The sequence below is a fragment of the Stenella coeruleoalba genome, assembly GCF_951394435.1.
Source record: "Stenella coeruleoalba genome assembly, chromosome: 3".
NCBI classification, from domain to species: Eukaryota; Metazoa; Chordata; class Mammalia; order Artiodactyla; family Delphinidae; genus Stenella; species Stenella coeruleoalba.
The window spans coordinates 164,820,619-164,845,979 of record NC_137148.1 but is presented as its reverse complement, the minus strand read 5'-3'; the positions used below and the strand labels follow the sequence as shown (position 1 = coordinate 164,845,979).

The following is a 25,361-nucleotide window of genomic DNA, read 5'->3' as shown; positions in this document are numbered from 1 at the left end:
TTCATCTCCATAAGCAAGTGCTTTGTCTTTTCGTTGTTAGGAGCATAACAGTTTCAAAGAAACAGAAGACAGAAAGATAGAACAGCACAGCCCTTCTCAAACTGCTCACAGATCAGCTGGGCATCTTCTGAAAATGCAGATTCTGGTTCAGCAGGTCTGGGTGGGTCTGGGGCTTCACAGTTCCAACCAGCATCCCGGTGATGCGGATGCTGCAGGTCCCTGGACCACATCCTGAGTATCCAGGCGCTTGTGAATACCCAGTCTCCATCACCCAGAGTTACCCATCTGGAACATTCTGCTATGTTTGCTTCATCTATTTTTTTTCTCATGTTTTAAAAATTGAGATGAAATTCACATAACCTACCGTTAACCCTTTAAAGTGTACAATTCAGTGGCATTTGGTACATTGACGATGCTGTGCAACCACCACCCCTGTTTCCGGAACATTTCCATCACCCCAAAAGGAAACCCATCCCCATTACCAGTGACTCCCTATCCCCCTTCCCCCAGCCCTTGGCAACCACTAATCTGTGTTCTACGGATGTACCTATTCTGGACACTTCATCTATTTTTTAAAGTGTTTTAAATGATAGACACCACACTATTTCACACTTAAATTCTTCAGTGTGCTTTCCAAAGTAATCAGAACATTTTCCTACATGTGCTTATGCCTGACAAGCTTAGTGTTAACACCGTAAGATCCATATTGAATTGTCCCCAAAACGTCTTTTACAGTGAGTTGTTTTTTGAGCCAAGATCTAAATGGCTACACACGGTCTCCAGTTTTTCGTTTTTAAATCTCTGTCCTCGCCCCACCCCCGCCCCCCCACCACCCCGCGCTGTTAACTTTTTGAGGAAACCAGATGAGCTGAATGAAAACTGTCCCACCTCTGGGTGCATTGGTTTCCTCCATCTGCTGGATTTCCTGTAACCTGGTAGTTAGATGTAAAGGTTATCGGTTCAAATCTGATTAGTGTGGGCAAGAGTCATAAGGAGTCAGAAGAGCGGTTACCTCTGGCGGGGGGCGGGGGTTATCAACTGGGAAGGGGTGCAAGAAAACTTTTGGGAAGGGTGCTGGAAATGTTCTACGTCTTGGTCTGGGAAGTGGTCTCATAGGAGTGTGCAGGTAATAATTTAAAAAGACGTCTGGAAAGAAAAAAAGAAATGACTGCAAAGAGGATGCTGTAGACATCCTGCATCCCATCAGGAGGCCCATCGATAGGGCCAGGCTCTCCCGCGATCTCGGCTGCTAAGATAGGACTCAAGAAAGGAATTTTTGTTTTGACCTGAAAAGAGTAGCCCAGCCAGTGAAGAGCTTGCCTGGGGCCCGGGCTGGTTCCACAGTACATCAATAGGGAAACCAAGTGTCCGAGTCCTGCCTGCCCCGGGGAAAGGGCAGCCACGAAGCCACCCCAGCCCTGGTCCTCGACACTGTGCCCACTGACCCCACTGCTCTGCTTCCTTTCTTCTCTAGTTCTACGGGGCCTCTGTTGCTTATGAAAATGCCCTGAGGGTATTCAACATTGTCTTCACTTCCCTCTTCTCTCTGGAATGTGTTCTCAAAGTCATGGCTTTTGGGATTCTGGTAAGTCCAGCCTTGGAGCTAGAGCTGTGGGTTAAGGGAAAACCCAGAGGGGCACTGGGTGCTGGGTGGTGGTCTCCCCACCTGGTCCCTCTGCCCCCGACCCCCATGGTGACTTGAGCATCCCTCCAATGTGCACAGATTCCAAACTCTGTGTCAGGCACATATCGATGATTAAATGATGCGATGAGACAGGTAATGATTCATTTTGCAGATAAGGAAACTGAGATTCAGACAGGCAAGTCCACAGCATTCAAACTGTTCTAGCCACAATCGCAGTAAGAAATACATTTTGCAGTGGAGCCCAGTACTCAGACGTACAAACAGACAACCAAAATGAAATATTCACAGGATCTGTATCTCCCCTTAGCACATGCCCTATACTCTGAAGTTGTCTATCTCCTTGATTCCATGTCCCCCCCGCCACTTTTTTTTCCTCCCCAGCCGCACGGCATGTGGGGATCTTAGTTCCCCGACCAGGGATCAAACCCCCGCCCCCTGCAGTGGAAACGCAGAGTCTTAACCACTGGACCGCCAGGGAAGTCACGCCCCTCCTTTTTTAATGCAGTTCATGACCTACTAACTTGATTTCGTCTCCCACTAATGCAAGTGGTCTTAACCCCCTAAGGGATCTATGGATATAGGGTGGGGTGAGGGAGCCCAGGATATAAGAGGTGAAAAAAATTCCATTTTTATTTTTCACCAGCTGCTCACTGGACTTTTGCTTTTCCTTCCATTCCTGAAAGTAGACAGCAAACCCCCGCAGGATTACCAATATGATCTGTGTCACTGATACAAATCAGATGTTCTCATATCGCATCCCAGAGGTTGCAGGTAAAGTCAGGCCTCCATATCCACAGGTTCTGCATCCACGGAGTCAACCAATGCGATTGGCAATTGGTTGAATCCACAGATGCGGGACCCGCGGATACAGAGGCCTGACTGTAAAGGACGTGAGGATATGCTTAGCCCACCTCTCTGAAGAGAATGACCTACAGCCCGTGGTGTCAGACCGAGACTGGGGTCATACCTCGGCTTCCCAAGGTGGTGAAAGCTGTCGGCTTTGGCACCAGAGAGACCTCGAGTCCAATCATATCCAGGCTATGTCACCTCACCTCTCTCTCCTCCTTTGCAAGAAAGGCCCATCCTCTGCCTCTCCCTCGAAAGAGCTCTTGCAAACCCCAAATGCAAATAATGTGTGTCTGGAGACTGAAGGTCCAAGCCTGACATGTTGCGAGCACTCAATAAATACCAGAAAGGGTTCCAATAAAGTTCATCACCTGACCTTTCTCCTCCAAAGCAGTGGCTACCAAGCCTGCAACCCATCAGAAGCATTTAAAGTTGAATGATGCCCCAGACCCACCTCAGGAGATCCTTATTCATTTGGTGGGGTGGGAGCCCCTGAATCTGTATTTTTTTATTTATTTTTATTTTATCGGTGGCCGCATCAGCTTTTTTTCTTAATTAATTTATTTATTATTTTTGGCTGTGTTGGGTCTTCGTTTCTGTGCGAGGGCTTTGTCCAGTTGTGGCGAGCGAGGGCCACTCTTCATCGCAGTGCGCGGGCCTCTCACTGTCGCGGCCTCTCGTTGCGGAGCACAGGCTCCAGACGCGCAGGCTCTGTAGTTGTGGCTCACGGGCCCAGTTGCTCCACGGCATGTGGGATCCTCCCAGACCAGGGCTCGAACCCACGTCCCCTGCACTGGCAGGCAGACTTTCAACCACTGCGCCACCAGGGAAGCCCCTGAATCTGTATTTTTCATGAGGACACCCAGGGGAACCCAACATACAGGCTGGGCCATTGGGCCCTGCACTGAGGACCAGCCAGGCATGGGGAGGCACCCTGCCGTCAGGGCAATTGCACCAACTCAGAGTTCCAGTCCTGGGGATGCCACCTGTGGGCTGTGTGACCCAGAACAGGTCACAGAACATGTACCGGGAAGAACTCAGGCTCTCGAGTACCCATGCCTGGGTGTGAATCCTGCCTCAGACCCTTTCTAGCTACGTGACCGCAAGCAAGGCACTTGGCCTATTTGCTCCTACGTATACATCTACAAGATGGGAGAACGACACATCCAGCCTCCCAGGGCTGAGGGGGGTGTGAGCATGAGCCCAGGCACAAGCCCTGCCCAATGCAGCTGTCTTGTAATTTTTTTTCATTTCCAGTCAATGTTCTGGTGGTGAAGTGATGCATTCTGCCAAGGGCTGGGACTCCATCTCCTCCACCCCTGACAATCCTGCAGGGTTCTGCACTATGCCTCCCCCTTCAGTTTTACATGAAGCCCCAAGTTCCCCATGTGGAGTTTAAATGATAGGGGGGCTATCCAGGGGCTTGAGGCCTGTAGGCAAACACAACACCTATAAAGTTGTCCTCGTTTGTGCTCCCCTAGAGGTAGAGCCTGAGACAAACTTGAATGCAAGGAATTTATCTGGGAGGTGACTCCAGGAAGCCCCGTAGGGGAAAGAGGGTGTGAGACAGAGAAGGGAAGGCAGCCCGCACAGGGTGTGTTGGTGAGCAGCTTCCCTATGGGTATAACTGGGATGCAGTTCCACGGAGGACCTCTGGGGTGCAGCAGAGAGCACTTACTCAGGTCATGTCACCCATGGTGGGGAGCTGGAGTATTTATCCTCCAGTGCCCATCAGTCATAGTCGAGGGCTGCTCCCAGAGGAGCTGTTAATTCCCTTATGCAGCTAGAGAAAGCCCCTGGGCAGAGTAACAAAGGTACACAGTCAAAATATGAGAGGATATGGGTAGGGCCCCAGCCGCACCTGTTAAAATACCAAAAGTGCCAGTGGAACCTGAACTCCTTTTAGACAACCATAAAACAACATCCATTTATTGAGCACCTACTATATACCGAACCCCACAGTCAGTGACTCACATTCATTATCAGATTGTTGTTATACCTTTATCTTCCGGAAGAGGGCCCTGAGGCCCAAGCAGTCCAACTCCGAGGACATTTGATTCGTACGTGCTGAAAGAATTTGATCCTGGGAAGCACAGATGCAAAGCCTGTGTCCTTCTCTGTGAGGCAGAGGGGCTGCCGCCGGGTCAGATACTCAGGGGAGAAGATGACTGCTCATAATGGGGCCCAAGCCCCGAGCTGGCCTCTGCTTTTGTGAGGTTGCTGGGAAGGCCTGTGTTTAGCATGGGTCCCACCAAGCCTTGAGGGAAGGGCCGTCTATTTGAACCAGACCCTTAGATCCAGGCAGGGGTGCTACTCGTTGTGGGCTCAAACTGTGAAATATTTCAGTATTTTTTTTAATATTTATTTATTTATTTGGTTGCACTGGGTCTTAGTTGTGGCAGGCAGGCTCCTTAGTTGTGGCATGCAAACTCTTAGTTGCGGCATGCATATTGGATCTAATTCCCTGACCAGGAATTGAACCCAGGCCCCCTGCATTGGGAGCGTGGAGTCTTAACCACCGCGTCACCAGGAAGTCCCAATATTTCAGTATTTTAACTACAGCATACTATATCTGTGTGTCCCACTTGAGCCAGAACCCAGCCCAGGGATATACCAGTCAGGATAGCTCAAGTTAAGCTGTGGTAACAAACACAACTTTGTTGCTCCAGTCAACAAAGGGTTTACTCAGAGACCCGGGCTCACTGAGCAGCCGTCATCTGGAACATTACCGGTCACCAGGTCCAGGGTTAAGAGAGTTCTGGCGGGTCCCGCGCTGGCCAGAAAGTGGCTCATGCTGCCTCTGTTCACACCCATCGGCTGTAACTAGATACACAACCTTATCTAACCACAAGGGGGCCAGGAAGTGTAGCCTCGTGTATGCCCAGAAGGCCTCTGCACCCTTGTTCCTATCCCCCTTCTCCAGATTAGGAAATGGAGGCACAGAGAGGTTAAGTCACTGACCCACAGCCACACAGCTGCATGGTAGCAGAGCTGGCACGTGACCCCAGAGGCTGCTGTCTTAGCAAGGGTGCTATAAGCACGGTCTTGATTCAGCAGGGTCCTGTCCATAGACTCTGGGCTTGCCCAGACCTGGGTTCAAATCCTGACGCTTCACCTCTGTGCTGCCTGAGGTGAGCATCTTTGCTCTCTGAGCCCCAGTCGCCTTGTATAAAATGGGTGATAAACCTTCCTTCCGAGAGTCTTCATGAGGACCACAGTGACGTCATTTAGGAAGCATCTGAGGTCTCAGAGAGCCCTTGGAACTGTTGGAGAAACAGGGCACAGCCCAGAAAGGCAGCCCTCCCCCGCAATAGAGCTGAAGCGGCGCCCGGAGACCCCCCTCTGGGGCCAAGCAAGCCGTGGGAAGGCTTGGGGGTCCCAGGGAGGGGGGACTCAGAACAGATGATACTGAGAAGCCCATCCAGCAACATTTTGCTGTTTGAATGACTGTAACTGTCCCGGGCACTTGACTGGTCTGCAGCTGTGCCCCTAACGGGCCCCCCGGGCTGGACTTGGGGGTCAGCCATGGAGCCCTATGTTGGCATCTCTATTTTGTGGGTCCCCGTTCTAGAATTATTTCCGCGATGCCTGGAACATCTTCGACTTTGTGACTGTTCTGGGCAGCATCACCGACATCCTGGTGACCGAGTTTGGGGTAAGTTTCCCGCCGGCTTCTCTCTGGGCAGTTCCTGGCTGGGCTGGGAGGGGCGAGGAAGAGGTCATCAAGAAGCAGTGGGTCCCGACAGCCACAGCTGGCTCAAGCCAGCGCTTGACCATGACCAAAGAGGGAGGATTGGGGCCCCTGGGAGCAAGGGCAGCCCCTCAAGAGGGTGACATGGGGAGACGGGGATGTCCGAAACCACCGCCGTGGGGCTAGCGCTGCAACGTGAACTTCCCGGCCTCTTGGCTACCGACTTATGATTCAATAATGTGGATGAGCTCATTGAGAAAACTGAGACACTTAAAGGATCCCAAGGCTGAGCCCCACCCCCCAACACCACACAGTGTTGGGGGCCCAGAGGGAACCAGCTTCAAGTCCATTCTGCTTGAACTAACCACGTTCTGGCTCACGGGGAGGAGGGAGCCACGGCCCTTGGGTTAACGGGGGGACACGATTCCCGGGACCTTAGGAGGGTCCCTGGGACATGTGTCTTCCTCTATCCCCAGGCCTGGGAGGTTCCCAATGTGGAGGGGGGCGGGTCTCTGGACCTCGCTGTGGTGGCCCCTCACAGGGCCACATCATCTGGAAGACACAGGTCCCAGAGCTCCTGCCTCACACCCCCTCCCTGGCCATTTGCCAGCGAGCCTAGGCTTGAGGGCCCTCAGGAGGCTGTGGGGAGGATAGGAGGTCCTCACAGGCGAAGCAAAAGGGCAGAGGGTCAGAGCCAAGGGCCGGGGGTGGTAACAACCTTGTCATAACGACAATAATAAAAGCTGACAGGGACGGCCAGGCACTGTGCCAAGTGCTTTACGTGGATTGGCTCGTCGTACAGGTCGGGGGCTCAGGATAAAAAAGAATTCCTTTAGAGGGTTCCACTGAAGGGATCCCAAAGCAGAGACCAGTCAGAGAGTGGAGGGGAAGGGGCCCAGCGCCCACCCACCGTGGGGAGCTGTTACCTGCCCAGGTGCCGAACTCAGAGAGGGGCCGCCTGGTGGGAGCTGTGAACATGGAGGGACAGAGCTCCTGCCGGAGACAGCGCCAAAGCTGGCGTGGAGGATCGGGGGAGAAACACCCCTACCTTCCTCTCCTCCCACCCTCTATCTCCTGCCAGCCACTTCCATTGGCCAAGACCGGCCAGAAAGGAGCCAGAAGGCCAGAGAGCCAGGATGATGCTCAGAACAGGCAGAGGAGAGCAGAGGATAGATCTGGGTGGGGTGGGGCCCGAAGAAGAGGGTGTTGCCCCATTTCACAGATGAGGAAACTGACGCTCAGTGCTGAAGAGAATGAGGGACCTACTTCAAGTCGTGCAGCCAGACCTGGTGACTCCTGAGGGCACACTGGTGTTCCCTGGGGTGTCCCTAACTGAGCCCCCAGCAGCAAAGGGATCAACTGGCCCACTCTTCTATCCTGGAAGCCTGATAGGATTGGGAAGCTACGCAGAAGAGGGGCCATTCTCTGACGCATCCCCCATACCCCCACCCGAGTGGTATCTTGGCCACAATTCTTTGCCTTCATCTTCAGTGAACCAGAAGTTCCCCCTTCCCCCGTCTCACCCCTGACACCTTCCTCTAGAGAGGTCATGCCCAGCTGTGGGCTATCCCCATTGGGGTTGCCCCCACCCAGCCACTGTCCCCTGGCAGAGGGCCAGAGCTTAGACCTCATCTTCTGTCCTAAGTTTCTAAGAGATCTGGAGCTTCTGCTGGCAGTCAAAGTATCTTGCCATACAGCTGAAGACAAGACAGCTTTGAACCAATATCCCTCTGGGTCAAGAGGTGAGAGGGTGACCCACCACCCCAGTCGGGCAGGTAGAGGAAGTTGATCGAAGCTCTAGTTGCCAGTAAGAGATCTGTAGGACTGGACCCCAACGGCTTGTTCTCCTGGCTGCAAGATATGGGAGGGCAGGAGAATGGGGCACGGAATCCACTTCAGGGATATCAGGACTGTTGCAGTAGTCAAACAGCCCTCCCCTATGAGCTGTTTGACCCTGGGTAACTTGTATTACCTCTTCTCGTCCTGTGTTTGGGACTGACCTTCATAACCAACCTCATCAGACCCTTGCAAGCCTCACATTCATTCATGCAGTCATAGAAGCATGCATTAAGCACCTGCTGTATGCCAGGCATTGTTAGAGGTGCCGGGAACAGAGCAAAACAGACAAGAACGCCTGCCCCCAGGAGGCTGACATTCCAGGGCAAGAGATGGCAACTTTGAGCAAATCAGAGCGATTGACGTAAAGTGCTTGGCACAGAACCTGCCAGGAATTAGTTCACGAATAGTGGTGATTATTATTGCTGTTGCTGTTATGACTGTGCATGTACTTGGATTGCAGTTTGTTAGGCAGCCCCTCAGCCCTGAATTATAATCATTTGGCGGGAAAGCTAGAGGGTGGGCATTTGGACCCTTTTAGGAGGATAAACACCCGACCTGGAGGTGGGGAAGGTTTGCCCTGCTAGGCAAGGAGCCTTCAGCAGCCCCTTTCTGCCTCCCAGGTAAGCCCACTGAGTCTGAGGCCAGACAGAGCTCAGCCAGGCTGAGGCGAGGGGAACCAGACCATAGGGAGGGCAAGGCCCCAGGGTTTCGGGGGAGGGGGAGAGGGTGTGAGGCCCACCGGGCCTCAGCTGCCACCCACAAGTGGCTGGGGTGACGTGGGTTTGCCCTGCGTGCGATGGATAATGACTGTGTTTCTTGTCTTGTCTCTTTTCATGCCTGCTCTTTAAACTGTATATTGGCACAACGCCGTCTGAAAAACTCATCCAATCAAAATGCACTATGAAATTCATTTGTTCATCCATGACGTGGTCTGTGTGTTCATACACCAATGACTATCTCCCAACCCACCACCACCACCCCCACTCCCCGCCCGGGAACCGAAACCCATTGGTTTTTTTGGCACTGGTTACAAATCAACCTAAAAAACGCTGAACACGCCTCCCCAACTGCCCCTGCCCGCCTGCTCCCCTTCCATCTTCAACATCTGCATCTAGAATCCGGTTGGTCTTACTTCTTTCTGAAGTCTAAATGCCTTACATTAACTGTGAACGCATCTTCTCGCATCAGCACTGCATGTCACGCCCTGGGCTTTCTAAACTTGGACTGCCTGATGCACTCCCCTATCCCCACCCCCGTATGTCTGTCCATCTCTCCAAACCCTCCCGACCTGCCCCCCCTCCTTGTTCCTGCAACCTCTCTTCCTCTGGTTGGTATTGGGTTCTGAATTAGGGTTTTCTGTTTGGGTTGGCTTGTGTCTTCTGCAGAGAAAAGGATGGGTTTGCCCCATGCAACACCTCCAACAGGACAGGTTGGCTGGCTGAGTCTCCCACCCCATTCCTTACACACAGCCCTGTACTCAGAGCCATCAGGCACTCTCTCACACCACTCCTGTCCCTGGTTAACTCCATGGATCCCGGGGCCCCAGGAAAGCTCCAACAGTCCTCACCCCGTTCGAAGCCCACGAGCTCTTCGGGCTTGACCAGCAGCGACGTAAATCTCCAAGTCCAATGGAGGAGGTCTGAGGGCCTTGCAATGTGCAGGCAAAGACGCTCAAATGAGGGGGACTCAGAATGGCCAGAACCGATTCTGGCTGAACGGCCGGGACTCAGGTCTGGCTGCTTCCAGATGGACCGGCCGGCTGGCGCCCTCTCCTGGAGCCCTGATCTGCGTGCACTCCTGTTCCCCGCCCCCCACCCAGACACGGTCACTAAACACATGTGCTCTCTCCTCTCTCCTGTTCAGTCTCTGACTCTCATTCCCTCTTTCTCTCTGTCTCTGTCTCTCTGTCTCCCTTTCTTTTTTTGCTCTTGCAATCTCCCTCTCTTGATCCTCCCCCACCCCCTGACACACACACACACACACACACACACACACAAACACACATACTATCCCTCCCTTCTGTTATATCCATCCACCCTGCAAACCCACACCCACACCCTGGATGCACCGTGTCCATCCCTCCCTCGCCTCACTTATTCGGCTCTCTGCACACTTGCACACTCCTTACTCTGTTAAATCCCACCTGCCTCTGCCCCTCCCCCACCATCCTCTGAGCCCCTTTGAAGGACCCGCAATGGCATCTTTGCACCGGGATCCCTCCCCTGCTAGCCATACACAAGACATTCATCCACCAAACATTGAATGAGCCCCAATTCAGTGCCACAGATGGAGGGTTGGGCAGAAGGGGACACCATCACTGCCCCCACCCCCTGTGTCACCTACAGTCAGGCGGGGGGAGGCAGGCATTGGTCAAATAACCCCTGAAACCCACTTGAAATTGTAACTGTGTTGCAAGCTGAAGGATGAGCAGCGTGAACAAGGTGGAGAGGGGGAGAAAAGGGCATTTGAGGCCCGGGATAGCATGTGCAAAAGTCCTGTGGCAGGTCGGAGCACGCAGGGGTCAGGGTCTGCCAGTGAGAGGGTGTGGCTGGAGCAAAGAGCAGAGGAAGGCTGACCCAGAGAAAGTGAAGACGGCAGAAGGGGACAGGACCTTGGGGCCTTGTTGTGGGAGCCTGGGAGGATTTGAAGCAGGGGAGGCGTGATCGGAAGTGCGGTTAGACCAGACCCTGCAGCTGCAGAGCAGGGAGTGGGTAGGCAGCAGGCTGGGCTGGAAGTGAGCACCAGGAATCCCAAGGAGAGATGACAGCAGAGGAAGCAGGAGCAACGTGAGGACTGGCCGTCTGAGCAGGAATCTCTCCAGGACCTGGAGAAGGGTTGGGTCTGGGCTCGTGGGGAGAGAGGTGCCTGGAGGACTTGAGTCTGGCTTGAACTGGGAGATGGAAGTTAGGGAATGCCAGGAGAGGGCCAGGTTAGGGGAATAGCACAAGTGTGGGCACAGTGGGCTTGAAGTGCCCTGAAGGGCACCCCAGAAGAAGTCAGGTGGGCAGTGGGTTAATGGGTCTGGAGTGCAGAGGCAACATCTGGGCTGGAGGTGGGGTCTGCGAGTGCAGGACTTCTCTGGAGCCCTCAGGAGGGTGGTCTCCATGTCCTTCTGAGTACTCGCACCCCTGAACACAGCAAGCCCTCCAGGGCCCACATCACTCCCCTTCAGCCTAGAACCAGGAAGCACTGGGCAGGGTTGGAGGAGAGGACAGCTATTCCCTCCTGGCTGTGGACAAAAAGATGGAAGCTAGGAAGAAAGTCAGAAGTTCTAGGAGCACTTGAAGGACTCTATGCAAACCCAGGAAGAGATGGGGGGGGTGGATGAGGGCAGACTAGAACCTTCCCCTGCCCTGTCACCTCTTTCATTTCCACCCCTACTTCCCCCGTGTGTCTCCTGTCTCCCTGGCCCCAAGAAGGGCAGCATGCTCTCTGCACGCGTCTCCCTGCAAACCCCCCTTCTTTCTCCTGCATGGTAGCAGTCCCTACCGCCCCGCTCTGCCCCGAGCCCCCAGAGGCTGCTTCCAGGGCCCGCCTGACTTTGCATGAGTCCACATGTTATGCCCCGCCCCATGAAGGGATGGCTTGTACTCTGGGGATGGACGGGAGGGGACTGGGGACACCTGGGCCATCGGCCCTGTCCCCAGATGGAGCTGGGTGGCCAAGCAGGGCTGGGAGTCAGGTCAACAGGGCACGGAGGGTGACTGTCACCCAAGCTGAGTCTGGGGGTTGATTCGAGGCGCTTGAGAGATTCTCACAGTGGTTAGACCCGAATGTGGTCAGGGTAGGAGCCCCACACCCCTCCCCCATCCTAGAGGCCTGAGAGTCAACTGATGTGTCCCAGAGAGCACCCTAGACTTTTCCAGAAAACCCAGAGGCCTCCTGCCAACCTCAGAAATTCCTTGACACCCCTCTCTGTGTCTCTCAGCTCCCAGGTCAGAGCTAGCTAGATCCAGTGGCTGGGAAGCCCTCAGAAACCACCAAACAGGATGCCCATATAATTCACTGTCCAAACGCTTGAGACCGACAGTGGTGCTGTGACTGTTGGGGCAACCTGTACGATCACCCCTGTGCCCTTTGCTGGGTGAGAGCTAGGCCAGTTTCAACGTTGCTACGTGGCCTGTATCTAGCACTCCTCCAAGACCCCTTAAGGCCCCTTTGCCTCCAACCCACCAATCAGTGGTGGTTTCCATGCCTACCTGAAGCAGGAGTCTCAAACTCAGATGCCTCTGGGGACCAAGCAGATGCCGTAAGCCAAGAAACCGGTTCCATTTCTAGTATGTGGGAACCTTGGCAAACTGGAGGAGACGTGGCCCACTTCACGGCGGGCAGCCACATCTGTGCCTCAAGTAACTGCTACCCGTGGAGGCAGCCTCAGGGTTGCCTGAAAGCCAGATGTGGGGGCAAAATCTGACTTTTAAACGCTAGGAGCTATTTTTAATTTCTAAAGGAAAACTGCTCAGGCCCCACAACATAGTTTCGTTGGCCAGATTTGGCCCATTCATGACTTCTAGCCTCCAGTACCCCACCAGAGGCCCCAGCAGACAAGCCCCTGGACAGTCACGTAAGACCCACCATCTCCATCGCTGTCTCCCCACCCCTACCCCTACCTGGGGTTCTTCTGGCTCGGGAGGGAGGAGGTAGAGGCAGTGACTAGACAGGGGGCCTTTGAGCAGAGGCAGGGTCCACCCAGGGAGGTCCTGGGGGCAGGGACAGCCCCACCTCCCGGCCCCCAGCACCGGCCCCTCGGTGGGCCCGGGCTGACGGCGCGCTCACCCACCCACGGGCGCTGCGTACTTCCTGCTTCCTGCAGGCCTGGTCCCGTGCTACTCCACCCAGCTCCAGAAGCTGAGAAGCCATCCCTGAAAGGGGGGAAAGGGCCCCAAATGCATCTTCTCCGACTCAGCGGGCAGCGAGGACTCGCCCTGCAGCCGAACAGCCCCAGCTCCCTCCCGTCCTCCCCATTCCCGCTCGCCAAGGGGGTAAGAAAAGATGCTCTTCCGCTTCTCCAATTGGCTTGAGCCACTGCTCCTCTTGGCCGTGGGGTGAGGTCAGGGCGGGCAGGAGAGGGTGGGCAGCTCAGCAGGGCAGGGCAGGGTGCCCGGCGAGTCCCACGACAGATGCATTTCTGGCCCGGAGCGTAACGTGCCCTCGGAACCCACACATGTCCACCAGGCCTGAGCGTGCTGACTGCCCCCACCCCGCCCTGGTGTTTGTGCATCGTACACGTGTGATGGATTCGGCGACTTGACCCGCTTGTGTCCTATTGTCTCAGTGCATTTGGTTGTTGGGAGAAACAAAAACCATCTCGGATTTTTTTCCTGATTGGATGACTCGGATATATTTTCTTTTCCTTGTTCTTTTGTTATTTCTTCCCCGACCCGACCCACCCACATTCCTTTCTCTTCCTTCCTTTTTCTTTCCTTTCCCCGTTGAGGGTGGGGCTGGCAGGGAGGGTTTATGCCTTTGAGTTGATGCCTTTTCCTCCCTTCTCACCCTTTCTCTTCCCCACACCCCACTTCGTTTTTTTCGAGTTTTTTCCTCCGCACCATTGCATTAATAGTGCTTTCTCTCCTCTCGCTCCTTATTTGGGGTCTGGCTTGCTTTTTCCTGTTGGTTGGCTTCATGTAGGGGCCTCTGTGAGTGGTGACAGCTCTGAGCCCCTGGGGGTGGGTGGATGGTCACCCCTCTTTCTCCGTCTCCCCAGAATAACTTCATCAACCTGAGCTTCCTGCGCCTCTTCCGAGCGGCCCGGCTCATCAAACTCCTCCGTCAGGGTTACACCATCCGGATTCTTCTCTGGACCTTTGTGCAGTCCTTCAAGGTGAGCCCCTGGCCCTGCCTCCAGCCCAGGGCTGAGAAGAAAAATCAGGATCCCCCCACCCTGACCTGCTCTGGCTGAATCTATAGACCAGGGGGAAATGCCTCTATGATACACCTCGCTGAGAATGTGTTATAGGCAGGGGTCTTGTCTAACTTCCTGCCCTGGTGTGTCGTGAGAGCTCCAAGGGGAATCTCCCAGAGCCACCAAAGAGGCCCACCAACCCTGACACCACTGGGGCACAGCATGCGGCCACCCCATGGGGGTGGAGAACTGGGACAAATGAAGGAAACAGTGTGGATAAGGGGCCCCCAGCACTATTCTTAATTGCCTTCCTTCCCACCAGGCCCTGCCCTATGTCTGTCTGCTGATTGCCATGCTTTTCTTCATCTACGCCATCATTGGGATGCAGGTGCGTGCCAGCCCCCCTAATGTTCCCAGAGCGCTCCCAAGGAGGGCCACTGCCCTTAGGTGGGGGTGGGTTAAGGGAGCCCAGTTCAGAGAGGCAGCCCTGAAGGTTGAGTGGAGTTTTCCCGGAGCCACTAGGGGGCGTGGCCACCCCTAGTCATCACCATCTAATTCCCCAGGTGTTTGGCAACATCGGCATCGACGTAGAGGATGAGGACAGTGACGAGGATGAATTCCAAATCACTGAGCACAATAACTTCCGGACCTTCTTCCAGGCCCTCATGCTTCTCTTCCGGTGAGAGGGGGGCACACTTTCATCCTTCTCTTCTGGTGGTGGTGGGGGGGGCATGCCCTCAACCTTCTGTTCCACTGAGGTTTGGAGTGGGCATGGGGGACCAAGGGACCCTGGCAGGGCAGGAGCTGAAGGCCCTGGGACGTAAACATGAAGGCATTTTCAGGCATTATCTCACTGAATCCTCCTGAGCATCCCGTCTAGAGATTCTTGGCAACCACACCTGACAGGTGAGGAAAAAGGCTTATAGACTCTGAATAGACGCTGAGGCTTGATTCTTAATTCTGGCTGCACTTAGGGTTCCTTCATTCATTCATCAGAGGTTTATTGAGCACCTATTGTGTGCCAGGCACTGCTGTAAGTACTGGGAACAAAACAGAGACAACATTCTCTGCCCTCTGGGTGCTTCTATTCCCATGGGGGAGGCAGACAATCAATAATCAGATTATAGCAGATACTAGAAGGAGATAAAATTCAAGATTAAGAGGGACATGGAGGCACAAAAGAACAAATAATGTGTGATTCCACTCACATGAGGTACCCAAAATGGGCAAATTCTTAGGGGAAAAAACTAGAATCCATATTGTCAGGGGCTGGGAGAGGGGAATAGGAGGGAGTTATTGTTTAATGGGGTACAATTTTTCAGTTTGGGATGATCAAAAGGTTCTGGAGGTGGATAGCGGTGACGGTTGCATGGCACTGTAAATGTGCTTATTGCCATTGAATTATACAGTTAAAGGCTTAAAATTATTAAATTTTTGTATATTTTTGTCAAACGAAATTTTTTTCTCAAGTAACAACTGAAAAAAAAAAAAAAGGAAGGCTGATAGGTCACACCTCCCTTGAGGAGGGTGATATTTGAGAGAAATAGTTGAGAGAGGGAGCCATGTGGATATCTGGGGAAGGGTAGAGGGTACAGCAAGTGCAAAGGCCCTGAGGCAGGAGCATAGCTCTCATGTTGGAGGACAGCAAGGAGACCAGTGTGCCTGGAGCAGAGTAACCTGAGAAAGAAATAAGAAATGACAATCACCTAGAGAGAGGGAAGCTTTTGAAACATACCTATGTCTCCAGGCCACATCCCAAACCAGTTAAATCCAAGTCTGTGGGAGTGGGCCATTGGCATCAGCATTTTTAAAAAACATTCTCCTTGGGCTTTAATACACAGCAGCCAAGGATGAGAATCCCCCTCTCTGAGCTCCAAGAGGAAAAAAGTGATTTACCTGGGACTTGAACCAACACCAATCCAGCTCCAGAGCTTAAGCGTTTAACCTCAATGCTCTGCCTCCCTTGGGGGGCAGGGGGTGGTGGTGCTGGTGCCCAGAGATGGGTGCCCAGGTCCCTGATGCCCCCTCTCTGTCCTCAGGAGTGCCACTGGAGAGGCTTGGCACAACATCATGCTTTCCTGCCTCAGCGGTAAACCCTGTGATAAGAACTCTGGCATCCTGACTCATGAGTGCGGCAATGAATTTGCCTATTTTTACTTCGTTTCCTTCATCTTCCTCTGCTCATTTCTGGTGAGTCTGTGGACATGTGTGGGTGGGCTCCCTAGACCTGGCTCCCTCTCAGGGGTGTGGATGCTATAGAATGTGGCTGTGTTGCACACTTTCTCCCTCCAAGCCTGGGCCAGCCCAGGATTAGGTTAACCACTGTTCCTCACCCTCGACACTGTTGACATCGGGATCTGCGTCATTCTCTGATGGAGGTTGTTCTGTGCATGCTAGGATGTTTGACAGTATCCCTGGCCTTGATCCACTAGATGCCAGTAGCACATGCCCCACTACCCTCCCAGTTGTGACAACCAAAAATGTCTCCAGCCATTATCAAGTGTCCCCTGGGGGAGGGAGCAGAATCTCCCCCATCTGAGACCCACTGGGTATGCTGAGGGAAAAACTAATGGAGCTCAGAGCTGGCCCCAGGACCCATCTAGCTGAGCTGTGGGAGACTCCCATCTGCCCTCTGAAAGGTGGGTGCCTTCCTCTGTACGATCAGGAGGCAGGAAAAAGTCAGCCACATAAACATTCTCTGGGAGCTGTGGGGCTTTGCAAAAAAATTGAATGGGTTTTCACTAGTAAAAGATAAGTTTGTCAAGAGGAGGACCCTCCTAGGACCAGAGACTATATAGCACTGCAAGACTGAAACAAGGAGGAATGAGTATATCTATCAGGAACCTCCATCCTGCTCTCTCTTTCTCTCTCACTCTCTCTGGGGCCTCATCTCGGCAAATGTTTTTCGTTCTCCACTCTTCCTGGAGCAGTTTGAGCACAGTCAGAAGAACTATCTAAGTATTTCAAGCAGCGGGGATTTAATATAGGGACTGGCTACACAGGCTTGAAAGAGCAAACAGAGAACACTGAAGTCACCAGGGATTAACAACTGCAGGAAGGCCAGGGCTGGGGTATTAAAAGGAAAAGAAGGTGTTACTAACCAACCCAGCTGCCCCTGGAACCCCTGAGGGAGTGCTGGCACCCTAGCTGTCTTCTGTCCCTGGACAACTGAAGACAGTTTCCTGTGGCTACTGTCACAAAGAACCACAAACGTGGTGGCTTAAAACAACCAAAATGTATCCTCTCACAGTTCTGGAGGCTACAAGTCTGACCACAGTGTTGGCAGGGTCATGATCCCTCCAGAGCCTCTAGGATAGGATCCTTCCTGGCCTCTACCAGCTTCTGGTGGCCACAGGTGGTGTTCCTTAGTCTGTGGCAGCATCACTCCAATCACTGCCTCTGTCATCACATGGTCTTCTCCGTGTGTGTCTGTGTCCAGATTTCCCTCTTATGAGGACAGCAGTCATATTGAATTTAGCCGACCTTAATCCAGTATGATCTCATCTTAACTTGATGACCCTTTTTTCAAATAAGGTCACATTCACAGGCACAGGGGGCCAGGATTTGAACATATCTTTTGGGGGCACACAGTTCAACCCACAGCACAGACCCACGTGGGAAGCAGAAGGAAGCTCCTCTCCTCCTTCTCTCTCCTCCCCAGGCTGGCCCCCTAACCATGGCTCCTACTGGCAGGATGTAAGCTGCCCAGGGAGTGTGGAAGATGTTATTTTCAGAACTCAACCCAAGGACCAGCGTCCGTCAGCCAAAGCCTAACACATCCACCCTCTTCAGACCAGCAGTCGGTCTCACACTGAGAGACTTGCAGCCTAAGTCTCACAGCAACACACCCTCCAAGTCGAATGGCAACAGCCATTGACCTAGACAGTCCCTTGCCCAGTTCCAAATTCCCAGAAGAGAGTCTGAATGGGCCATCCTAGCTCCTGGTCAAATGACCACCCTTGTAGTATAAGACTTGACACAGTCTTATACTACATCCCATCTGGGAAGGGCAGGCACCCTAGAAGACATCTACAACCCTTGATCATCAGCCCTTCCTAGGCAGGAATTTTTGTTTAGTTCACTGCTGCATCCCCAACACCTAGGACAGTGACTGGCCCACAGCAGGTGCTCAATCAATATCACAAAATGATGAATTAAAAATAGAGTCACTAGCAGACATAGAGAAGGGGCTTGAGGACATGGTGGGGAGGGGAAGCTGGGGCGAAGTGAGAGTAGCATGGACATATATACACTACCAAAGGTAAAATAGATAGCTAGTGGGAAGCAGCTGCATAGCCAGGGAGATCAGCTCGGTGCTTTGTGACCACCTAGGAGGGTGAGATAAGGAGGGTGGGAGGGAAGCTCAAGAGGGAGGGGATATGGGGATATATGTATGCATGTGGCTGATTCACTTTGTTGTACAACAGAACCTAGCACAGCACTGTGAAGCAATTATACTCCAATAACGATGTATATAAAAGAAACAGAGTCACGAAAGTTAGGGACGCCTAGAATTACAGGTCATTTATTAACACCTACTATGCTTACTTCTACACATTTGCTTAATACCTACTGTGTGCCGGGCCTTATACTAGGCCCTGGGGATATAGGGAGAGAACATATTTCTCTCAGTTTGCAGGGGTGTTGGGCAGACAAGTCAGGAGACAGTAGCAATACAATCTGATATGTGCTTTGGTAAGGGAGACTCAGACTGAAGGAAGGAAGATTTCAAAGAGTGGCCCTCAGGGACTGTGGGCAGGGCTTAGACCATGTATTGATCAAATTGGTTGCAAGTAACAGAAATTCAACCGAAACTGACAAGTGAAATATGCAGTTCACTAACTGATATAACTGAAAAGTCCAGATGAGGCTGGATCCAGGCAATAGCAGACCGTCCTCTTTGCTGTTCTCCTTCACACTGGCTTTATTCTCAAACTTTCTCCCTATAAAGGGAAGATGGCTGCCAGAGTGCCAGCAAAAATCCCAAGGAAGGCTCTCATTGGCCACCTTGGGTAATGTGCCCCTCCCTAACCAATCACAAGGTCATGTGACCACCACCTGTGCAGCCAGCCACACCCAACAACAGCATCTAAGTATAAGGGCAGGGGTTTCCCCAGATGCTATTATCCAAAGGGAGAAAAATGATGTCCACTGAGGGAGCAACATTCACTAAGGCCTGAAGGCAAGACTGATGCAAGCACCCCATGTGCTAAAGGCTAGAAGAGCACATGACAAGGTGCTACAAGATGTAGACAAATGCAGGAAAATTCATCCATCCATCCATCGAAGAAATATTTGCTGAGTGCTTACTTTATGCTGAGGATGGAAACATGACAGGGTTCTGGCCCATTGGGGATCAGGTGTGGGAGGATTTGGGGTCATGGTGGTCCCCTTGGTGTTGGCCTCTATTTAACACAGCCTCTCTACCTCTCTCTCTGATTGTCTCTGTCCATCACTGTTGGTCTTTATCTCTTTGTATCTTTGTCTGTCTCCATCTTTATCTCTGTCTCTGTCTCTCTCCCCCATCTCCATTTCTCCATCTCTCTGTCTCTGGGCTCCTTCTGTGGGCATGTGTCTTTCCTCTATCTCCCCCATCTCTTTCTCTGACTACCTTTTCCCATTGTTATCTCCCTCCCTCTCTCCCTCTGGGCCTCTGTGTATATGTGTTTGGATGTGTCTCCCTCTCCCCCACCCATCTTGGCCCCTGGGGTCCCCACAGATGCTGAACCTTTTTGTTGCTGTCATCATGGACAACTTTGAGTACCTCACCCGAGATTCCTCCATCCTGGGTCCCCACCACCTGGATGAGTACGTGCGTGTCTGGGCCGAGTACGACCCCGCAGCGTGGTAAGCTGTCACCCCAAATCCTCCAGCCACATCACCCACCTTTCTCTGGCACTGGAGCACAGTCTAGGTCAGGATCCAGACCTTGGGGTGTTGGCTCCCTGGAGAGCCAGCAGGGATTTCAGGAGGATCAGTCTAGAAAAAAAAAGATGAGAATCAGCACCCTCACACATCCTGGATTAAATGATTTGGGTACCACTGCTGCCCAAACCCCAGGTTTTCTGGGAGACGAGGGAGGGGATCCACCATGAGTTCACCTCCTATGAGTCTCTCCTGCCCCCGCCACTGTGAGGCTTCCAGATGGTGAGGACACGTTATCCAGGCCCCAGGAAGGAAGCCAGAGGCCTCTCAGCCTCATTTCTCCTGGCAGTATGGGGAGAAGGGCTGGTTTAGTAACCTTGGCAGACAGAATTGGCTGCAAGATCAGAGTGGTGGAACCCAGCTCCCATTGCGATCCCAGGACCCTGGAGCAGGTGGTCACACAAGGCCAGGGGAGAGGACACAGAACCTTGCTGGTCCTTGCATCTTCATGGTCACGAAGGGAGTGAGCTCTCCCATCTCCGTAGGCACAAGAGTGCCCCCTCCTGGTTGACAGGTGATGGTTTCCAAGGGTGGTCTCCACCCTGCTCAAGTGTATTGAGTGCCCGCTCAACACCAAGCCCTTGCAGGATGCTCAGAGGTGCCATCCTGATGCTCAGAGCCCACCAACCACAAACTGAGGATTCTAGTTCAGGCTGAGCTTGGGGCCTGAGAAAGCATTAAATGGGGGCCCTCGGTAGCCTGAACACTAGAGGGGAGCCTCATGAGGAAGGTGGGGTGGAGTCGATCCTTGCCATTCTTTCAGCCCCGGACAACCCTCCATGAGACCAAGAGGCTGGGGTGAGCTGCGGGGCTGGGGCTTGACTTTCAGCTGGTTCCTAACTCTTCCTCTTTTGATTTTAGGTCACAGCAGTTGGATGCTGTCCCCCTGTCCTCTATTCCACGAGCCCCCCCAGCCCCCAGTGTAGCCCATCCAGATTGTGGAAGAGGGAGACACAGAGAGCCCTGGGGGAGGTTCCCCCAGCCCAGAGCTCCCAACCCACTCCAAATGAAACCCTCTGCCCCAGGGTCTGTGAGTGTCTGGGAACATCTCAGGGACCTTCACTCATCCCACATCTCCCCTACTCTAAGCCAGGGGGTCCCCAGCCCCTGGCATCATGACCTCACTGTGTGCACGGGGAGCCAGTGTGAACGCAGCTTAACCCCGTGCCTCCACTAATCCCCTCTCTTCTCCTTTCAGCGGTCGGATTCATTATAAGGATATGTACAGTTTATTGCGCGTAATATCTCCCCCTCTCGGCTTAGGCAAGAAATGTCCTCATAGGGTTGCTTGCAAGGTTTGATTTCCACTAAAACCTGCTAGCATCCATGGAATGAGTGTGGCTTGGGGTTCTTCAATATATATATTTCATATATATATATATATTTATATATAATCTAAAAAACAGAGCCATCTCTCTCTTTTGCACTAAACTAGAAAACTTAGCCAACAGAATGCAGTCACATAGACTTGATGAAGCATGGAACATATATCTCTCCGTTCCCTTCAGCCATTTCTGCTTGCTCTTAGCTGAAGCTGCCCATCCCGGGGTCTCAACGGCACCCCAAATCAGACACATCCGGGGGGACTGTAACTTTGCATTGACCCCCCCCACCACCATCTCCTCCACTCTCCCCTCCTCCACCCTTCGCCTCCCAAAGCCCCCAGCCCTCCTTCCACTGCCCTGGCCCCTCTTCCCCATCTAGGCCCCCTCAGAGACCAGCCTCAGCCAAACCAGAGAACTTGACCCAGTTTTTTAAATGACACTGAACCAAAGCGTTGCTTCCAAGTGAGAAGCCCCCACTTCCGTCCACATTCCACCAGAACCATAGCCCAGAGTCAAAAGTGAATCTGACTTTTCTCTTCTCTCTCTCTCTCTCTCCCTGCTCGTAAGCAGTGAAATAATCTTTTTTTTAATGACCTCTTCCATTTTTTCCCTCCTCTTTTCCATTTATTTGAAATACCTATTTTATCGTTCTCTGCATCTTTCTCTCTCTATTTTTTCGGCTCGTGTGATTTTTTTGTTTTGCTTTTTTGGTTTTTTTTTTTTTTTTGGTTGTTTTTTCTTTTTCCTTCCTTTTCTTCCCCTCCCTCCACCCACCCTTCTTTTGGTTCTCCGTTCCCACCCCCGTTTTTGTTTTCGGTGCTGCCAGGGGCCGCATGCCTTACCCGGACATGTATCAGATGCTGAGACACATGTCTCCGCCCCTGGGTCTGGGGAAGAAGTGTCCGGCCAGAGTAGCTTACAAGGTAGTCTAACCCTTGCCGACCACCAATGTCCGGGCACTGGGGATTTTTCAGTGCTGACCAGGAACAACCAGCCGAGTCTCTTTTTCCAGCATTACTGTTCTTTTTTTTCTTTTTCTTTTTTCCTTTTTTTCCCCTTTCCTCCTTGAGTAAATGAATCATGACCATCCCTTGATTCTAAGCAGTATACTGTGTCCGTCCTTTCTGATCAGTGTGTCTTGGTGTTTTGAGACTCTATTATGGCCGACACGCCGGGGGGAGGGTGAGGGGAGCCCCAGGTCCCCTCGCACCTGGTCCCCCAGGAACCAAATTGGACACCCTTTGGGAGGTGGGGGTCGCCAGTGAGCCCAGAGCGGCCCCCATGCCCAGACCTGGGCAGGTGCCTTGCAGGGAGGGGCTTGGACCCCATCTTTTGTATCTTGAGCCCCCAGGTCTCACGGTCACACACACACACCTGAAGCTGATCTCTGACCTAGGGCCTTGGGGGATCCAAGATTTCCCGGGGAGCACCCAGAGCCTCTCCTCCCCCGCCTCCCCCCTGGAGTTGCTTCCCCAGTCTTCCTGTCCTTAAGCCACCCATCTCCCTCCAAGACACCCCAACATGCCTCTCCATTGTTCCAGAGTGGGCAGGCGGGCCGCAGCTGGACCCCTGGACCGTGGCACCCTGACGCAGGCCATGCACGCTGCCTTGGCGGGGGCCTGGGGCGGGCAGGCACCATGGCCGACCGGGGGGGTGGTGCATGCTGTCTGAAGGAGCCGCCAGGCGGCTGGGCCGGGCCACCCCTCTAGACCCCGTCCCGGAATCTCCCTTGGCACCCAAGGACAGATGCTCTGTTCCCCCTAACTCATCCACTAGAAGTTCAGAGATGACCTTTACAGTCAGCCCCTCCCCCCCCAAAAAAAATGGTCCCATCATTCCATTCACCCATCCACCTTGGCCTCCTCTGTCTACAAGAGTCCTCCCTCCCCTCTGTCCATCCCATTTCTTCCTGCCTCGTGTAACCACCTCCCCACAACCTCATTCCTCGTCCTCTTCCCTCCATGAACTCCTTCTTCCCAGGCGAGACCAGGAGATGGCCCCACCAGCCTTACTACCATGTACCTGTCGCTTCTCTAATTTTCTTTTGTCCTTCTCTTGGTCTCTCCTTGGCCGAGTGTGGGTGTGTGTGTGAGCGTGTGCAAGAGAGAGGGAGAGAGTGCCCTTCCCTTCCTGGTCTCTGTGCAGGGCTGCCACGGGTCCGTAAGGCACCTTTGTGCACATTTGAAATGAACATCCTTTGCACAGAACACTTTGTGGGAAAACAATTGGAATCCACCAGTGTGAGGAGAGCAAGACACTTTTCCACTATCAGCTGGGAAGTTGTCATTTAAATACACAAGTCCATGATTTCTAAGATGGGGAGCCCTTTGTGCAGTGCACAGCCTGCACAGCTGTGCACAGTGGCCCAGTGTGTATGTGTTTCTCTGTCTACCATCTCCCTCCCCACCCTGCCTCCACCCATCTCTTGTGTTCGGCTCTGAGTCTGCCATCCCCTTTGCCATCTCCAACCCTGTGTTTCCTGCTGACCCGTGTCTGAATCCTCTGGTGAACATCAGTCTCCATCTCCGTGCCCCCTCAGCCTGGGCTGGTGCACGCTAGCCCAGCATCCTCTCCCACGCCACCAAGCATGGGGGACAGAGCCCCTGCCTGGGATACAGGGAATCTTTTCTTCCCTGGGCCATGGGAACACCTCCCTCACCCCTTCCCCCTGCCATTGCACAGAGAGCCAAGATCCGGAAATGCCCCTGAGATACACTTTCCACGGAGCTATGAATGAGTCTCGAGATTCCGTCTGCATGCGCCCCTGTCCGCTGTTCTGTGTGTCATGGCCTCGCTGCATGTGCTGCGCGAGGGGCCCGCCCCATCAGCAGGGGGAGTCGCCTGCCTGCCGCTTCTCGGAGGAATGATGCGGTCTGTGGCCATCTGGTCTGGTCTGGGCCGAGCCAGGGGTTGGGGGTGGAGAGCCAGCGGCCCCCCCGGCGGCTGCGGCAATGGACCCCTCTGCCTGGCTGCTGCATGTCTGCTGCGATCTGGCTTGTACTCTTCTTCTTTGGGGTCAGAATGGAACGGAGCTGTCCAGAAGAACTCTGGGGCAGGGCAAGGATGTGGGCCAACCCTGGAAATGCCAGCCCTAGGGTCCAGCAGGCGGGCGAGGAACGGGCAGGGGCTCCGCAGCATAGGAGAGCCCCCAGTGCCCTCCCTGAGGGAGCCAGCGAGGGCAATCAGGAAATGGAACACCGGGACAGGTAACCTGAGGGTGGGGGGCACCCTAGCCGCTGCCTTCAGAGTTCTTCCTGGGGCTCCCTGGGTAGGGTGGGTCTGGCTCACGGGATCCGGGAGGGGTGCCTGGGAATGACTGCCCTTGCCTTTGGTTTTCTGTAGAGGCTCCTGCGGATGGATCTGCCTGTTGCCGATGACAACACCGTCCACTTCAATTCTACCCTCATGGCTCTGATCCGCACAGCCCTGGATATCAAGATCGCCAAGGGTAAGGGCAGGAACGGGAGCAGAGAGGTGGGGCAGGGTGGGTGGAGCCAGGGCCTCGGAGGGCTGAGCCGTTCACCTGCTCAGCAGATACTGAGAGCTTCCCTCCTGTGTGCCAGACGCCGCTCTAAGCCTGGAGGATTCGGGTTACACTTCCAGTGGGGGGGAGGCCTCCCCAGCAAGGTTGTGAAGGAATCACGTGGATACCTGGGGGGGAAGCGCTCCAGACAGAGGGACCAGCGGGTGCAGAGCCCCTCCCCCCACCTGGGGCTATGTTGAACTGACTTGCACTCTGCTCATGGGGGTACCAAGCAGCCTCGAGAGCAGAGGAGGCACCTACTCCCTCTAACCACAGTGGAGAGAAGCTAGGAGGAGGCCTGATATAACTCATGTGAACACAGGGTGGCGGCTCGGAAGGAGGGGATATGGAATATTCAGATTCTGGATATTTCCTGGGAGTCAGGAGGACCAGATGCTGATGCATGGAATGTGGGGTGTGAGGGAAAGAGGCAACGAGGCCACCCCCAGGGGCTGGGGCCCCGGTGCGTGAAGGGTGGAGCTGCCGTGCCCTGAGACAGAAGAGACGGCAGGGGCAGGTTTGGGGCAAAGGGAGGGCAGGAGGTTGGTGTTGGAGGTGACACATGAAGATGGTGGCTAGGCAGGAGGCTCTCCAACTTACACTTCTGGTGGAGGCCCCCCGAGAAGGTTCTGAAGGAAGTGAGGGGATGAGTCTTCCTGGCTGTGTTGAAGATGTAGCGTCAGGAGGCATCAGATGCTGGCAGCTTTTAAGCCAGGAGACTG

General features: G+C 53.6%; 1 protein-coding gene across 4 annotated transcripts in view; it reads left to right on the top strand.

Moving 5' to 3' along the window:
* Positions 1 to 25,361, top strand: part of CACNA1A (calcium voltage-gated channel subunit alpha1 A) — a 238,217-nt gene that overhangs the window by 196,236 nt on the left and 16,620 nt on the right. For 2 of the 4 annotated variants that reach the window (XM_079917174.1, XM_079917171.1), the window contains 9 exons: positions 1,475 to 1,585; positions 6,063 to 6,146; positions 13,729 to 13,845; positions 14,189 to 14,254; positions 14,430 to 14,545; positions 15,906 to 16,056; positions 19,586 to 19,713; positions 20,990 to 21,086; positions 24,459 to 24,564. In XM_079917174.1, the coding sequence (XP_079773300.1) occupies positions 1,475 to 1,585; positions 6,063 to 6,146; positions 13,729 to 13,845; positions 14,189 to 14,254; positions 14,430 to 14,545; positions 15,906 to 16,056; positions 19,586 to 19,713; positions 20,990 to 21,086; positions 24,459 to 24,564 (976 nt within the window). Of the gene's footprint in view, positions 1 to 1,474; positions 1,586 to 6,062; positions 6,147 to 13,728; positions 13,846 to 14,188; positions 14,255 to 14,429; positions 14,546 to 15,905; positions 16,057 to 19,585; positions 19,714 to 20,989; positions 21,087 to 21,942; positions 22,040 to 24,458; positions 24,565 to 25,361 lie in introns of all 4 variants that reach the window. The other 2 variants (XM_079917173.1, XM_079917172.1) reach the window with 1 other exon arrangement.